This window comes from Heloderma suspectum, chromosome 2, assembly GCF_057233095.1.
Source record: "Heloderma suspectum isolate Gila_16-S chromosome 2, 16-S_ref, whole genome shotgun sequence".
In the NCBI taxonomy this organism is placed as follows: domain Eukaryota; kingdom Metazoa; phylum Chordata; class Lepidosauria; order Squamata; family Helodermatidae; genus Heloderma; species Heloderma suspectum.
Window position 1 is genome coordinate 126,718,575 of NC_139459.1, and position 17,781 is coordinate 126,736,355.

The following is a 17,781-nucleotide window of genomic DNA, read 5'->3' on the forward strand; positions in this document are numbered from 1 at the left end:
ACTCTTAAGTGTAGCTCTGTGTTGCCATCTTCAATTGGACCACTATGGTCACATGGGCTGAACGCCGGCATGGTTGCAGAGTTTGAAATATGGCTGCCAGGGAACTGAGGCAGTCCATTTCTAAAGCAGGTTTCTAGACTTCTTGGATATATGTTAAATGCCTAAAAATGATCAGCCGGGGTGGAGAACTCCCAGCCTGTGGGCCAGTTGCAGCCTGGGAACTTTCCCTGTCTGGCCTCCGGGCCTCTCCTGCCAGACCATGCCAACCTTTGGGGCCCCTCCCACCACCTTGCAATCCCCCCCCCCACGCTTACATTCATCAGCTGTGATCAGCATGGGGGAGATGACAGGGAGGGGAGGTTTAACCCTCCTGTCCCTGCAATCCCCCCCACCCCTACCTGCTGCTAGGCAGATTAGTGGGGAAAAGGAGGCTTTGGACTCCCATCACTCAGTTGAGCAGTGCGATTCCACCACCACTGCTCAGCTGTTTTCCAGATCAGTGCAGCAGGGGAAGATGGCAGAGAAGGTGTACGAATGGGGTATTTATGTGTGTGTTGGCTCCAGTGTTGGTGGTTTATGACCCTGGCCACTTTTTCCCAGGGGAATGTGGCCCTCGGAGGGGTGTGTGTGTGAGTAGTAGCAGGTTCCCCAGCCCCACTGTAAGTGGTGTGAGAAGGCCTTCTGGTAATCGGAGGTGAGATATCAAGCATTTTGGTGTTTTCCGCAAGCTCTCATTTCCAGTCCTTCCGGTAGTTATTGCCCTTCGGTGACTGGAAACTGACTAGATGGTCCATTTGGGACCATCTTTACAGCAGAACTGAGAAGTCTGGCTGTAACGCTGCTGTTCTTGTGTGATGGTTTTTGTGTAGGCCCCATCAATCGGGAGATGCGCCACCTCATCAGCAGCCTCCAGAACCACAACCACCAGCTGAAAGGGGAAGTGTTGAGGTACAAACGGAAGCTGCGGGAGGCTCAGTCTGACTTGAGCAAGGTAAGGGAGGGGGCAAAGCAAGGCAGAAGGTGGAGGGAAGGCGTGCATCAGTGTGTTACATAAGGGTCCTGTGTGTGTGCGTGCGCGTGTGTGTGTGCGCGCAAGAGAGAGAGAAATTTTGTACATTGTATTCCTTCCGGCGCCAGGTGAAGACCTTTTTATTTTTCCAGGCATTTTAGGATTTTAGCTTTCTAGACTTTCAGCTTTGCTGCTTTAAATCTGTATTTTAAGTCTCTTCATTGCTGCTAGGTTTTATTCTGGTTTTATTCTGGTTGTATTGTTATACTGTGGTTTTAATGTTTTATATATTTTATATTGTTTTATTGTGTGCTCTTTGGTTTTAATTTTTGTGAACCGCCCAGAGAGCTTCAGCTATTGGGTGGTATTGAAATGAATGAATGAATGAATAAATAAATAAATGCCTTTTCTAAGATGGTGTTTTCCACCTGTAGTTTTTGTAAGGATTTGTATTAAAAATATTTCATTTTTTATAGTTGCTCAAAAGGTTTTAATTGGTTAAACTATGTCGAATATTTTTATGAGGCAGGATAAAAATGCTGAAAATAAACAATAGCTACAGCCCTAGAGTGAGTGAGTGTGTGGGTGTGTGTGTGTGTGTGTGTGTGAGAGAGAGAGAGAGAACATATTTATTGATTTATTTTCTGTACCACCCAGTAGCCAGAGCACTCTGGGTGGATCATAAAGCAAACCATGACATACAAGAACAGTGTAAAACAATACAAAAACCTTTAAAACCGAAGTAAAAACCAGCAGCAGTGCAAAGCTCTAAAAATGCACTAATGTCCAATTGTCGGTGTGGACACTTTGCAAACAGGGTGGGGTTTTTGGACTTTTTACTTTTACTTTTACTTTTTTGGAGTGACTGTGTGCAGATCACAAATGTATCTTTTAAAAGTTTTGTCCTGAGTGTGATGTGTCATTGACTGCCAAGTCGAGTCAAGCCAAAGGGCAAGAGAAGACCATAAAAAATCCTTGCGGAAAAGCATTTCTTATATATGCTTTGCCTGTGTGTGTTCTGCTGTTCTGCTCCAGACCCGTTCTCGCAGTGGGAGTGCCCTCCTGCACTCCCAATCCAGTACCGAGGACCCCAAGGAGGAGCCGCTGGAGATCAAGCAGGACCCTGACGATCCTTCTTCGCAGGCCGCAACCTCCAAGGGCCCCCCCGAGGATGCCCCTGAAACCAAGGCGAAACGGGATGAAGAGGAGAGGGAGCGTGAAAGGCGGGAAAAGGAGCGGGAGCGAGAGAAGGAGAAAGAGAAGGAGAGGGAACGGGAGAAGGAGAAGGAAAAAGAAAGGGAACGGGAGAAGCAGAAGCTGAAGGAGTCTGAGAAGGAGAGGGAATCTGCCAAAGAGAAGGACAAAGGAAAGCATGATGATGGAAGGAAAAAGGAAGCGGAACTGGTCAAGCAGTTGAAAGCTGATCTTAAGTAAGATGATCAACACATTTTTCCTGGAAAGTTGTCCCTTGATGGTTGGATGGAAATGTCTTTTTGGGGGGTGGGGGTTGCAAAGAGAAAAGGAGAACAACAGATTGATTAAAGTTGAGCTGTCTGAGTAAGATCCCAAATGATGTGCCTGGATTCACCAACAGCCATCTGGGATGGTTCCTGGGCTGCCAGCAATGGCCCTCGGGAGAAAAAAAGTGCAACATACGTGGCTAAGCAGGATTTCTTTTCCAGTTCAGGGACTAGAACTGTCAAACACTGAGTGACTGTATCCACTTTAGGGTTCTGTTTTTATTTATTTGACCATATTTATAAGCTGCCCTATAATGAATTTCTCAGAGCAGGACACCACAAGAAATAAATCCATTTAAAATCCAGTAACAATAAACAGGATAAAAATAAAGCATAAAAGCAGTCACAGAGAGTTAAAACAGCTTAAAGCTAAGGCAGATTAAAAGGCCTGGGAAAATAAGAAGGCCTTTGCCTGGCACCAAAATGACACCAAGGTTGGCGCCAAGCAAGCCTCTCTGGGTAGGGCATTCCACAGATGGGGTGCCACCGCTGAGAACGCCCTCTCTTCAGTAGCCCTTCACCACACTTCACATGGTAGAGTCAGTCCTACAAGTGCCTCTGAAGAAGATCCCAAGATCCAAGTGAAGAGAGATGGTCTTTTGGGTACCCTGGTCCCAAACTTTGAAAAGCCTTAGAGGTCAAAACCAGCACCTTGAATTGGTTCCAGAAATAGATTGGGAGGTGGAGAAGATCTCCCAGTTAGCAGTGTCACAGCCATAGTCCGGCCTACCTGAAGTTTTTGGACCTTTTTCAAAGGCAGCCCCCCGCACCCCCCATACAACACATTGCATTATTAAGATTGGTGAAAAGGCACATTGCCGTATTTATTAGCCAGTATTAGGGGCGGTATGGGTGGGTACAGCCAGTCTTCTCTGGGATGCTGAGGCCCTGATTTCTTAAAACTCTCAGTGAATGAGAAATGGTTCTTGGATGCTTCCTCTGGAGCATCCAGTTGTGACTGCAACGGGAGCCACAATCAACTACTGAGCTATTCCAGTTCAGTTGTGCAGAGTATATTTGGATAGGCGTTTCCCTGTTTGGGCCCCCCAGCATCGCCCATAGAGACCCACGAGAAGATTGCTGTTTTAGCCTTAACACGGTAGGAAGTTGAAAGCATGGTTCTTGATTTGAAGGAGACGGTATTGTGTTCTGTTTTGCTCTTGCCACATTTCCTGTTTTATCTTTCAACCTATTCAGGAAGGCCCAAGAAAGCCAGAAAGAAATGAAGCTGTTGTTAGATATGTACCGCTCTGCCCCAAAGGAGCAGAGAGACAAAGTTCAACTGATGGCTGCTGAGAAGAAGGCCAAAGCTGAGGTAATCATGTCTGCTGTTGCCCAACCTGTTTGTTAAAAGTATTTATATCCTGCCCTTCTGTCCCATGTGGGACCTTCAGTATGGTGCACAATGCATCATAAAGCAGCCTAGTAACTTGGAGAGAACTGAGAAATGTCCTGCATTGACTCTTCATGATCCCTTGTGGCCAAGACCTTATTTGTGAAACACGAGAATTCAAGGTGGGATGGCATGCTGCTAATGCCATATTTACAACTCGATAAGTTTGGTTTTCTGTCAGTGAATTCATGTCAATTCATTGAAACCATATTTTTTCTAGAATAATTTTTTTCCCAGGAGATTGTGGATGACGTTTGTTACCTTTTGAGCTCTCCTGCCTTAAAATAAAAAATAAAAAATCCCCGTTCTTGGTTTGAAATCCATTCCCTTCCTTCTCCCCATTCTCTTTGCTGCAGTTGGAGGAGCTAAGGCAAAGAGTGAAGGAACTGGAGGACAAAGAGAAAAAAGAGAGCAAAAAGATGGCCGATGAGGATGCTCTCAGGAAGATCCGGGCGGTGGAGGAACAGATAGAATACTTGCAGAAGAAACTAGCCATGGCTAAGCAGGTGAGGAGCATTTGTGAGAGGGCCTTCTGGTCGGTGTGGGGGCCACGGTCTCGTGCCTCTGGGACGCAGAACCTTTGGTTTCTTTTAAGAGAGTTATTGAGAGGTGAATGGGCTCTTAGGGTGGTGATATTTTTCTGTCCCAAGTTTGGAACATAGGAAGCCACATTCTACTGAGTCAGACTATTGGTCCATCTAGCTGGAATTGTTACTGATTGGCAGTGGCTCTCCAGGTTTTCAGGCAGGGGGTTTTCCATCCCTCGCTGGAGATGCAAGGGTTTGAACCTGCATGCAAAGCAGGTGCTCAACCACTGAGCTGAGGCCCCTCCCATCCAAAGCAGATGGGGCCTGCTTTGTTCCTCGCCTAGCCATTTGGGTGTCGTCGTCATATCCCTTTATTTTTATTCATTACATTTATATCCTACTTTTTGTCCATCATGGAACTCAAGGTGGCTCCATGTGGTTCCCAGGTGATCTCCCCTCCAGGCACTGACCAGACCCAAACCTGCTTAGCATCAGCAAGGTGGCTGCCTCACGTGCCTTCAGACTATGCCCTGGGACCCTCGGCTGGGGAGTGCCCATATAACCTAAATGATATATAATCTACCCCATGCTGAAGAACTCAAGGTGCACCAGAGCACAGGGGCCTGTGAATCACTTGATAGGTGTGGGATATCGTACCTGGATGTCCAAAAAAGCCACTGCACGAGCCTGATCATCTCTAGCCAGTGTGGCCAGTGGTCATGCTGGCTGGGGTGTGATGCAGGTTGTAGTCCAACCCACCTGGAGGGCATCTGGTAGGGGAAACAAGAGGTACCATCTGGGAAAAATGGCCTCAGTTAATTCCCGCACATGAGAACTTATCAGAGCATCTTCTGTGCCATCGGTGTAGCATCCCTTCTACAGGCTTAATCCTTTCTAGTCGCTTCTCAGGCCACCTTGAATTAATGGGCTCTTTAAAGTTGGCCGTGAACACAAAGGCGCTTTGTGTAACAGTCCAAAGAAAGGATGGAAATCATAGCCTCCCTTCCTGCTTGATTGCAGGAAGAAGAGGCGCTGCTCTCCGAGATGGACGTGACAGGCCAGGCCTTTGAGGACATGCAAGAGCAGAACATCCGCCTGATGCAACAGCTGCGGGAGAAGGATGATGCCAACTTCAAGCTCATGTCGGAACGCATCAAATCCAACCAGATCCACAAGCTGCTAAAGGAAGAGAAGGAGGAGTTGGCAGACCAGGTTCTTACCCTGAAGACACAGGTAACTGGGAAGGCGAGAGGAGGAGGTACAGGGCCGGAAATGGACTCCTCTGTGAGCCAAGACATGGTTTGTGTTGAACAGCGAGAGACTGTACCTTGATGTATAATACTTAAGCCTGTGTGCACACATGCACTGCATTTCTGCAGGAGCGCAGAAAGAACACTCAGCCTGGGCCAGGGTGCAGAATTCAGTTTTCTGACAATCTTGACTTTCACCTTGAAGCAAAAGCATGTTTATGCCTGCCACAGGGTGGAAGAACCTGTGGCCCTCCAGATTTTGCTGGACCACAACCCCATCATCCCTCACCCTTGGCCATTGTGGCTGGGGCTGATGGGAGTTGGACTCCTGACAACATCTGGAAGGTCACAGCCCCCCCGGGGGGGTTTACAATGCTAGGAAGCAGGTGGGCAACTTTTGCTGAAGTCTCAGCCTAGTTCTCAAGGCAGGGATAAGCCTACAGCTTCAGACTGCAAAGGCCATGTGTTTGTGTGTGTATCACATGACTGAATGCTCTTTCTTAGAAAATTTATGTATGTATTTATTTAAAACATTTCTATCTCCCCCCATATCATTAAGATCTCAGGGCGGCGTACAGATAAAAGCAATTTAAAAAGTATAAAACAATAAATAATTTAAACACCTAAAACATATTAAACGATTAAACAAACTAATACCAGTTAAAACCCAAAACAGTAAAAGAGTTAAAACAATGTGCTAGGGAATGCATTTAGCACTTTGGTAAAAAGCCATGTTTTTACTTGGTGCTTAAACGAGGCCAATGTGTGCGCCAATTGGGCCTCCAAGGGGAAGGCATTTCAGAAAATCATTCCCTGCACCCAGAAAACTAGTATGTCAGGGAAAAGGTATGGCTTAGAAAAACGTTTCTTCCTGACATACTAGTTATCCAGGTAGAGGGAGGTTTTTTAGAATGGAGGCGCATTCACCAGCATGAGACACCACATCATAGTCTCCTTGCGGTCCAGGCAAGCTTCCCACCTCAGTAAGAGCAAGGCCTCCAAGGCTCAATGAGATTCCCAGGGATGACTAGGAGGGATTCTCATCCCTGGACTAGGAAGATAAGCTTGGAAGGAAGTTGGCAATGCTTGCTGACACGTCAGATGCTGGGCGAGGGGAGATTTCCAGTTGGCTGTGCATAGTTTCCCCACCCCATAACTAGTGAAAGCATAATAAATTGTGTTAAATAAACAGGTTCGCAGAGTTTATATGAAGCTCAGGATCCTGCTTTACTGTGGCGCAGAACTTTGACATGTGCTAGCGCCAGGTGTGCACAATTCTCTGCTAAATGCTTCTCTTTTCCTCTCTCTTTGCCCCTTGAAGGTGGATGCCCAGTTACAAGTTGTGCGTAAGCTAGAGGAGAAAGAACATCTGCTGCAGAGCAACATTGGTACTGGAGAAAAGGAGCTGGGGCTGCGAACCCAGGCGCTGGAGATGAACAAGCGTAAGGTAACGGCCATTGTACCAAAGTTCACTGCACCAGCCATGAATCCCAGTGGGTGACTTTGAGCCAGTCACTCTCTCCCAGCCCTAAGCTACCTCACAGGGTTGCTTTGATGGGGATGGGGTGGTGGTGGGACAACCATGTTCGACATCTTGAGCAGCGTATAAGTATACATGACAATATTTAAAAAGGAAAAGTGATTTTTATTTTAGGACTAGCAAACAGACCCGGCTTTTCATGGGTTGGAATAGCCCTTAGTTTGGTACAGCGAAGCCTTGAAGCAGACTTACACAGCTGCCAGAGTTGGACACGTTGTGCCTGGCCCATCTGAGTGAAGCCATGCCGGCACCCCTAGACACAGCCGCTACCACTGTACACTTCTGTAGCCCCCTGAAGGCAGGGTCTGTTCCCTCCATTCCCCTGACAGGGAGCGGCCATATAACTGCCCCTCGGCCTACTGTTCTTCCCTGACTTCAGACAGTGAGGACTGCAAGGCTGTGTGCTGGTTAGGAAGTCTGCTCCTAGTGGCTAAAGATGTTACTGCAGGATTCAACCACATGGACACATTTAAGGCTGCAGTCCTATGAAGATAGCTGCTAGCCTTCGAACTTTGAGGCTGGCAGCTATCCTATGCAGGGCGTGGCTGGAGCCCGGAGGGGATCGTCTCCGCCGTGGTCTGGCCACCCTGCATTTTTAGCTAGACGTGCGATTTCATGCATCTAGCCGGGGTGTCGGAGTGGGGGGGGGGAGGTTGCAGAGCGCATAGGAAACCTCGTAAAGAGGCTTCTGTGGTCCCCTCCCCCCCCCCACCTCTGGGACTGCCCTCTTTTCGCCCTCTTTTCCCGAATGCAGAGAAGTAGCTGGCGGGGAAGAACCGCACGGGGTACAAGAGGTGGGGGAGGGGGCAGGGAGCATGGTTTCTGGGAACCAAGCTCAGAGCTCTGGTCCCCAAACCCGAAAAATCCTACGGCCCTCTATACAGTGTCTAGTGGCCACTGGATTGCTCCCTCGGTTAATTAAAATTAATTCATCCATTTTAAAACCAAAATAACCTCGAGGTTCACACCCCTAGCATCCCCTTAGTATGTATGCCAGGTTCCCGATGTCTGGGTTTCATAGTCTTGGCGCTGACAGACGGACAAACACATATTCTCTTTCATTATTTTTACAGTTTATATCTTGCCTTTTTTAAAAAATTATTTTTAAAAATCTATTTTTATTTTATTTTTATAAATGAAATAAACACTACCAACAATATAATCAGAATCTTCAGTTTCCAACATTACAGTATTCTAAGAAAAAGAAAAAAGGGAGGATAGCAAAAGAAGGAAGAAACAAAAAGAAAAAAGAAAAAACAGAATTATATTAAACTTCAATAAAAACAAACCAAATATCCAAACGTCTTATAGCACAGAAATAGAAGCAAACAATCCATTTCCATTGGCCATAAATTACTATTTAGTTAACACGTATTAATAAACATTAAAGGTTTAGCCAACAAGGATTAGTAATAATAATAATCCCATAATGATATTAATAATAATACTAATAAAAAGGGGGAAAAAGAGAAGCTTAAGAAAAGGATAAAAACAGGAACAAATCATTTGTATATTTTAAGTAATATATCTAAAAATATATTTATATGTGTACACACACATACACGCACAAATATGCACTTTATTACAATATAACATAAAAAAGAGGAGAAAGAAAAAAAATGCAAACATTTATTTTGGCATACTGCCCAGACATCTTATCAGCTAAAGCCCAAACAACACTTCAAAAGAACAGTAAAAATGGCTAAGTTCTAACTCCGGAGGCTGAGAGAGTTGGTTCCCTTAATTTAATTTTAATACCAATTAAAAATGCTTCTGCAGCATCAGGATCCAAAAATCTTTTCATCTGGCCTTCAGAAAGAATACAAAATGTAGCTGGATATTTAATATCCTTTTTCACACATTTTAAAGAGGCTAACAAAATAAGATCAAACAAGATGACATCATGAGAAAACTACATAATAAAAACAGCAATTGACAGCATACAATTGATAAAGCAAACTAAGGAGCAAGTCACACGACAGGGAGAGCAGTTCCTCCAAATGTCGGAGCAAATTTCATTAAAAGCTCGAGGGAGCAGGATGGACTTTGCCTAGTGCCGTAAAGATAGTTATAAGATATCCCCGTAGCCTTCTTTCTCTGAGCTGCAGTGGTTGTGCGAGCCCTTCTGAATGCTTGTCTCATCATTAATAAGGAGGGATGGTTATTTTATTTGTTCTCCCTCCACGGGGAAACACTGAGAAATCCCAAATAATTCTGTAATTAGGACACCAAAAACAGATTACAAACCCTCTGGAGTAGAAAACTGGAAAAGGAGAAGCAGTAGCCACACAGTGATTTTGACGAAGACAAAAAGGGTCAGTGGATGAAAGGAAATGCAGAACTTCAAAGGAATAATGAGCAGGGTGGCCCGATGAAAATAATTAGGTTGCTGGGGCCTTCTGGGAGGGATAAGTGATGAGAGTAACTGGAAAGGAGAATGAGTGGAGGGGTGGAAGGTCAGGAGAAGAAATGCGATTGATGATGATATTGTGAAAGCAAGCCCTCCTCGGGAAATTGCATCAGTGCAACGGGGTGAATGGATGCTATTGCACTAGCTGGACCTCCGAGCGCCAGCTGAGCTCCCCCCGCCCCCCCAAATAAAACTGCGCTGTTTGGCCACCATACCAGCAACAGCTATTGTTGTTCAGTATATGAATTCCTGGTGCGGAAATTAGCAGAGATAAGAATTACCTTATGGGGTCACACAACCGTTTGTGTCGGCCTTTCCCAGCCTGGTTTCCTCCTGACGTTTTGGACGACAGCTACCAGAATTCCCGACCACTGGTTGGGGTTGATGGGAGTTGTAGTCCAACTATATCTGCGGATCTGCAGCTCCCAGCATCCCTCACCACTGGCTGTGCGGTCTAAAGCTGATGGGAGTTGTGTGGCCCTCCGGATATTGATGGACTGCAGCTTCCATCAGCCCTAGCCAGCATACCCAGTGGTGAGGGATGATGGGAGTTGAAGTCCAACAACATCTGGAGGGCCAGACATTTCCCATTCCTGGAGCAGACCTTTGTGTGAACCCAACTGGGTAATTCTTAGGTTCTGCTGTGTGACTATTTCTGCACTACACGTTAATATGCCTAACAATGTTAGCTGCTACTGGTGCACTTGCACCATCCCCTCTTTTTTGGGCAAGTGTGATTTCTCCAGGAGGGAACCCTTCCTCCTCCTCCTCCTCCTCCCTTCTCTTGGCCTTCATCCCAGCTCATTTGGCATTGTGTGTGTTCAACAACACACAAATCTTCTCTGAACACTTCTCCAAAGAGAGCTTGAAAGCTTGCTCACCACTTATAAGGAGAGCGCTGGACAAAAGGCCTGCAGATGTCCTTTAAGGAGCAAGGTGGAACATCAGGTCCGAGCTCTTGGATGCTTCTGTCTGTTTTGGTAATATGCACAACCACAAAGTCTTCCTTCCTTCCTTCCTTCCTTCCTTCCTTCCTTCCTTTCTTTCTTTCTTTCTTTCTTTCTTTCTTTCTTTCTTTCTAGGCTATGGATGTGGCTCAGCTTGCTGATGACCTTAGGGCGCAGTTGGAGCTGGCCCAGAAGAAGCTGCATGACTTCCAGGATGAGATTGTGGAAAACAGTGTAACGAAGGAGAAGGACATGTTCAACTTCAAGCGAGCCCAGGTAACGGGCATGCAGCTGCTTGCTTGACCGGCCACCTTGAGCAAAAACTGCCTTTGCTTCCAGTTGCATTAACTTGAGTCGCTGGGCTGCCCCTTTTCCTGGGCCAGTGCTTTTGGTTTCCACCTCCTCGATATACTTGCCTCCCTTACATGGCTCACCTTCAGCTCTTTCCATTTGTTGCTTTTCTGGGTGGTAAATGCTGGCTGTGAATACCTACGTAAGAACTGCTGTGCAACGCTACACATCCTAGTCCAGCATTTGATTTCCAGCAGTGCCCTGCCAAATGCCTCTAGGAAGTTTGTAAAGGCAAGAGCCCTCCTCCAGTTGATGGTCCCCAGCATCAAGGGCTATATATACTGCCTTCGTAGATCCCATTTTGCTAATAGCCATTCATAGACATATTGTCCAGGAATTTGTCTAGTTTGTTTTGAAAGCACCTCTGTTAGTGGCTTGACAGTCCACACATGCTTCCTGCACATTGTGAGCGCATTATGTGCTGCATTCTGTGATTTTTTTGAAGCATTTTTATTCTGCAGCAAAGGCTCCCAGGGCAGCTTAGACAGATCAGAAATAACACAGTCCCTGCGTACAATCTAAAAGATACAACATGCGAGCAAAAGGGGTTGGGAGAGAGGAGGAAAAAAGCCAAATCAGGCAGAATGTTCTTAGTTGCAAAGTTCAGCTGGTACATGGAGTTGGATCTAGACACACTGGAAGGGCTGCTGCTTCCTCTCCCTTTGATGGCCTCAGGTGTGTGCATGTGCGCGCATCTCAGCTGGAGTTGTATCCAGGCACAATAGAGGAATGCCTGACTGTTACTTCCTCCCTCATTTTTGCTCCTGAGAAAAAGCTATTTTTCAGTGGGATAAAAAAAAGCAAAGGGGGGAAGGTGCTTATGAATGCTTTGGCAGGCTTAGCCGTTCAGAGCTGGGAACCTTGCCCCCTCTTCTGCACCATTCAGTGGAGCAGCTCAGAGGCCCCAACGACAGGCCTGCTTGGCTACTGTTTCCCCTGCAGGAAGACATCTCGAGGTTACGAAGGAAACTGGAGACCACCAAGAAACCTGACATGGTTCCCAACTGTGATGAAATCCTGATGGAGGAGATCAAAGACTACAAGGTAGGCAACTTGACACTGAAGTCCCCTTGGGGTGATGGCTGCGGGCTTAGCGGGGTTTACGGTTGGAAAGGACCAGAATCTCCATCAGTAATGCCCAAGGGAGTTGATCGGTAAGGAGCATGGCTGAAACACTCTGGAAATACCTACGGTATGTAAGCCTGAGTTCTTGTTTTATTGCTGAAGGGAACTCTCTGACTCTTGGTATATAAGCCAGGGGTGTTGAACCTCTTCCAACCTGAGGGCCGAATTCAGTTTCAGAGAAGCTCTCATGGCTGGCATTCCAGTGGTGGGCAGAGCTGAAGGCAAAAGGGGTGTGTCCAAAATACTGGCATATTGTAGCTGAAAGCTCTTACTGCCGTCACTAAGCCTCGGGAGAGGCATTTCCACTGTTTAGAATGGGGGTGGGTGGGGGAATGGCACAAAACCCAGGAACCACCCAAACATGGGGGGGGGGATTGGGTTCGAGGGAAATGGGGTGGGTGGGGTCAGGAAAAAGGGGGCATGGCCATCTGGGGAACCTCAGAAGGCCAGATTGGAAGCCCAGGCAGGCCGGAATGACCTTGCAGACCTGAGGTTCGACAGCCCCGGTGTAAACAGCAAGCATAGTTTCCCAGATGGGATATAAGGTAGGAACGTACCCTCAGTAGCAGCCGCGTTGGCCCTCACCCGTGCAACTTCCTTCCCGAAGGCCCGCCTGACCTGCCCCTGCTGCAACATGCGCAAGAAGGACGCCGTGCTCACCAAGTGCTTCCACGTCTTCTGCTTCGAGTGCGTGAAGACCCGCTACGACACCCGGCAGCGCAAATGCCCCAAGTGCAACGCTGCTTTTGGGGCCAATGACTTCCACCGTATCTACATTGGCTGAGTCCAGCCCCGTAAGGCCAAAGAGACCTCTCTGCTGCCCACCACCATGCTTGTCGCTCACCAGCAGGCTGGATACTGCTTCTCTCTGTCGCCTCCTCCCCTATTTTTTTAAGGCAAATCTCCTTTGGATAGAGAATACAACAGCTTTATTTTATTTTTATTCTCTTGTTTGTTCTCTTCAGGTTTTTTTTCCTTTTTGGCTTTTTTTTTAGCACCACCAAACTCCCCAAACCAGTCCTCATTTGTTGCCTTTAGGATGACTTACTGTGGCAAAATGGGCCCCGACTCAGTGGGTGATGCGAATGGGCCTGTGGCTAAACTAGACAGCAACCTTAAAACTGGGGAATTGGCTTGGGGTAGTTTTAAAGAGGCTTCCCATTGTTTTGAGTTAATGTTTGTTCCTCCCTTTTTTTTCTAATAAAAGAGAAACCTCTTCTTCCCAGTCAACGTGTTGTGTATGTCCACTTGCATTGGCTGAGGGGCTTGCGACGTCGTGATGGGTCTGCACAGTTTCTTCCTTGTAGGGGTTGTTCAGGGTGACCTGTGGTAACCATGGTAGAGCTTGTGGGCAGAAGGAAGGAACTCTAGCGTCTTAAGAACGATTGCAATGGAACGACCACCGATGTGCTTGACACCGATCCTCTGAAATGGGGCAAGAATTGCCAATGAAGTACACAATGGAGGTTGAGGTGTCCAAAGGAAACGTGGCCTTCTGTCTTCTGTGAACTGTACTTGATGCACCAAAAGAAGAGAGAGCTGGAACCACATCCTTGGACTGGTTCATGCTTTGGCTCTTCAAGTAGACCCTGTGTATGACACGACACGGCCTTGCGAGAGGGTGCGCTCTCACATACCAAGTGTGCAGAGCCTTCTGTGCGAACTGGAGCCTACGTTCTTAAAGGCCTCTGTGAGTAGGAGCTGCTGTTGCGATCCGCCCACCATTTTTTTCACAGCAGATGGATTGCACGAATGGGGCTGACGTGCATAGGCATTTAATTGTGCAGGGTCTGATTTCATTCTGGAAGTTCAATGTGCAGTGAAGGAGGCTAGCTTGTGCCCTGTTCCATATAGGACCGACATACAGGGCTGAAGTGTAGACCAGGCCCTTGAGATCACCATTCCATTAAGGAGCCCCCTTTAGGCTGGGTGGGCAAGTGGGGGAGACTGGCCAGTCCTTCATCAGATACTTCTATTGGTCTCCTCTTACTCTTCCAGAAAATACTTTTCTTCTTGGCTATGAAAATGACTGATTGGAAGTGTATCTTCAATAAAATTCTCTGGTTCTTTATGCTGTCTTGGTAGACCCTCATTTTTGCTTTCTCTTGGAGTTTTGTCTCACTGTTTTTGCTTACTGGAAGATCCCAGGGCTTGTTTGTCTGGGGTGGGGGTGGGGGGTTGTGTGTGTCAGGGGGTTGTATTTGTATGTGGGTTTTGAGGCACGTTATTGAGCCTCGTGTGGCGCAGAGTGGTAGGCAGCAGTGCTGCAACCGAAACTCTCCCCACGACCTGAGTTCCATCCCGGCGGAAGCCGGGTCTCGGGTAGCCGGCTCAGGTCGACTCAGCCTTCCATCCTTCTGAGGTCGGTAAAATGAGTACCCAGCTTGCAGGGGGAAAGGTAGTCACGACTGGGGAAGGCGATGACAAACCACCCCGCTACAGTCTGCCATGAAAATGCCAGCGCAAGCGGCATCCCTCTAGGGGTCAGCAATGACCCGGTGCTTGCACAGGAGGAACCTTTCCTTTCCTTTTGAGGCACATTAAGGCAGGGGGCAGAACCTCTTTCAGCCTGAGGGCTGAATACCATTTTGGAGAAGCTCCATGTGTGTGTGTGCGCACACGCGCGTGCATTTCGCTGGTGGGTGGGGCCACAGTCAAAAGGGGCAGGGCCAAATTCCAGCGTATTTCCGTTTAAAGCTCTTTCTGCCAGTAACTACGCCTTACGAGAGACGTTTCAACCTTTTAGAATGGAGGGAAACGCCATACAAAAGATGGGTAACCACTCCACAATAGGTGGTTGGGGAAAAGGGGATGGAACCAGGGGGAGGGACCTTCTGGGGACCCCTAGTGAGGTTCCACACCCCTGTATTCAAGCTTAAGAGCTCTTGCTGAGGGGGAGATTTAAGCTTTTCCCAAAAGTGTTTCTGAAGATCTTGGGCAAAGTTCAGGTTCTCAGTGGAGCGCATTAAAGCACAGCTCGAAGTCCAGCCTCGACTGCAAAAACACTTGGCATCTTTAGACTCACTTCTGCAGTTTGTGTTTGCTGTTAGTCACCAATCATTCAGTGGAAGATTACTTCTGGTGCCCAGCATAGCAGCCTTGAGTGTCTGGCATTTGGCTGCTGAGCTGTTCCCTTCCTTCAATGTAAAGCATCAGGAGGAGAAGCCGGTTCAAGGCTTTGGGTTGCATCATAAAGGTAGTCATTTCTCTGCCTGCAACCCTGGGTGGGGCTGTGGCTCAGTGGTAGAACACCTCCTTTGCACACAGATGGTCCCAGCTTCAGTCTCCAGGTAGGGCTGGAAAATCTGCCTGCAACCCTGGAAATCCCCTTTGGGCAGTGTTGACTGGGGCAAGATGGGTCCCATGGTATAGAAGGCGGCTTCCTACGTTCCTCCTGCAGTAAGCCAGCTACTGGCCAAGATGGACTTGGTAAATGGCACCTTCGTATATCCATGCCAGGTGAACTTTTGCATAGCATGGAATATTGAATCTTTTTCAAATTATAGCCCATCCTCTCCCTGGGGCTGAGGGCAGATGACATCAGCTTTTTCAGCAGTTTTATATTTACACGTCAATATGAGCAACCACCCCTGACTGTACCATGGCATACTGGAACATCCTGGTTCCGTAAAGGACTTTGAACCCTGCCTGACTCTTTTACTGGTACAGTGCACTAGGCATCCATCTTAAGATAAAATCAGGCATTTATTTTTTAACTGAGCTGTGCGCCCGGGTGCTGATGGATTCTTGCAAATGCAAGACATCCACTGCGAGAGAGCGATAGTGGGGAAAAAATCTCTTTTCAATTGTGTTGGCTTGAAGCGTTCATACTGGTACACTCCCACTGTCCTCATCCCTTCCTAATCTGTTTAGATTATACACTCCTCTGGGAAGGGACCAAGTTTTGTTTGGATTATGTGACTCTATAAAGAGCATGTATATTGTTAGTCGTATATTGAGTGGGAAACTTGTGGCTCTCCAGATGGCTCTGGACTGCAATTTCCATCATCCCTCGCCATTGGCTATGCTGGCTGGGGCTAATGGGAGCTGTAATCCAACATCTGGAGGGGCACAAGTTACCCACCCATGCTCTATATGAACATTAATCCAGTCCAGTATTAAAATTGTAAGGAAGGTGTGATTGGCAGGCAAGTTCATGGCATTTAGACTGAACTTTCTGTTCTCTCCCAGTTGGCGGTAACTAAAATGGTGGAAGCAAAGTGACACACTTCTTAATCTGGATTGATTTTGACAGGAGACTTCAGCCTTCGCATCAGTCTCTCCAGTTCAAATCAGTAGGTCGGGGTACATGACTGTCCTGGGCTCTTGGTCACATTTGGGAATTTGAGATCAGGGGTCGCGCAGTCAAAATGGCGGCTGCATGTGGCACAGCTTATCATGGGCTAAATTACCATGCCCGACGTCTCTCCGCCCCATGTGTGGCCCAGAGGCATTCATGGGAAATGAAGAGGGCAGCAGCTGGAGGCCCTTGCTTTGCTGTGAAGTGATCCCAGCTGCCAGCAAGAAAATGTGTAATTAAAAAAAAAAAGTGGGAGGGATAGGGCACCTTGGCATTCACCAAGGAAGTTGTTTGGGGACACTGGTGCCTGTGGGCACTTTGTTGCCTACCCCCACAATTGGTGGGGATAGCTGGAAAGTGCTTAACTTTGCCTTGATTGCCTGAGTAGTATTAGAGCACTTTTCACTTGTGCTCAAGGACCTCACATACATTACTCTGGAAATCCTTTCAACAACCCTGCTAGGTAGGCTACTATTTTTCTTTGTATTGCAGATAAACATCTGAGAGCAAGATAGAGTTGCTTCAGGCCATCTATGGAGTTCAAGGCTGTTCAAGCACACTGCTCATTTTCTTAACGTATTATGCTATGTCTTTATTGGGTTTGTAGGGAGGTTGGAGTGATGCACATAAGTTTTCCCATAAGGTAAGGATTTCCTTCCTGGATCGCACCAGGAGTCCAACTCGTCCAGCATTCTGTTTCCAGGTGGTCCACCAAATGCCCTTGCCGAGTGCGCAAATGGGGCATAAAGGTCACAGCCATGGTCTCTCATTCCCAGCATCCCGCCATTATAGATACAATGCTTGTTATGGCTAGTAGCCATTACTAGAGCTAACCTTCATAAATGTTGTATAATGGTTTTAAAAGCCATCTAAATTAGCGGCCATCAGCATGTCTTGTGATGGGGAATGTCATGACTAGTTGTGCACTGCACGAAGAATGGCTTTCTTTTGTTGTGTAGCTTCTGCAAATCAAGTGTGTGGGTGAGGGGTGAGAAACCGGTGCCTCTCCAGATATTGTTGGACTCAAACTCCCATGAGCCTCAGCCAGCACGGTCAATTATCAGGGAGGATGGGGATGAGAGTCCAAAGCACTTGGAAGGCACCAAGTTGCCTCCCCCTGCAATTAAGTCTTGGGAATTTCAGCACAGGACCAGTGGAGGCTGGTGGCTCTGATGTCAATGGGTGCGGTGAATCCATTCAGCACCTTGGCTAGCTCTTTTAGACTTCTGACTGAAACGCAGAGTGGATTCACCACCCCGCTGACATCAGAATCGCCAGCCCTCGCTGAGCAGGACCTAAAGTATGCTTAGGTTTCTTTGGACTATGTCCAGTACTTGAACGTATCCTGTTCATGTGGATGCTTTGAAGCTGATGATGTCTGCTCAAAGGTTTCCCTTGCTGATAATACA

At 47.3% G+C, this 17,781-nt stretch overlaps 1 protein-coding gene across 3 annotated transcripts in view; it reads left to right on the forward strand.

Moving 5' to 3' along the window:
• RNF20 (ring finger protein 20) overlaps positions 1-14,150 on the forward strand; it is a 28,961-nt gene extending 14,811 nt beyond the window's left edge. For all 3 annotated transcript variants that reach the window (XM_084834731.1, XM_084834732.1, XM_084834730.1), the window contains 9 exons: positions 870-991; positions 2,045-2,439; positions 3,727-3,844; positions 4,279-4,428; positions 5,470-5,682; positions 7,021-7,146; positions 10,732-10,872; positions 11,890-11,991; positions 12,680-14,150. In XM_084834731.1, the coding sequence (XP_084690857.1) occupies positions 870-991; positions 2,045-2,439; positions 3,727-3,844; positions 4,279-4,428; positions 5,470-5,682; positions 7,021-7,146; positions 10,732-10,872; positions 11,890-11,991; positions 12,680-12,856 (1,544 nt within the window). In that variant the 3' untranslated portion in view covers positions 12,857-14,150. The remainder of the gene's footprint in view (positions 1-869; positions 992-2,044; positions 2,440-3,726; positions 3,845-4,278; positions 4,429-5,469; positions 5,683-7,020; positions 7,147-10,731; positions 10,873-11,889; positions 11,992-12,679) is intronic.
• The last annotated feature ends 3,631 nt before the right edge of the window (positions 14,151-17,781 follow it).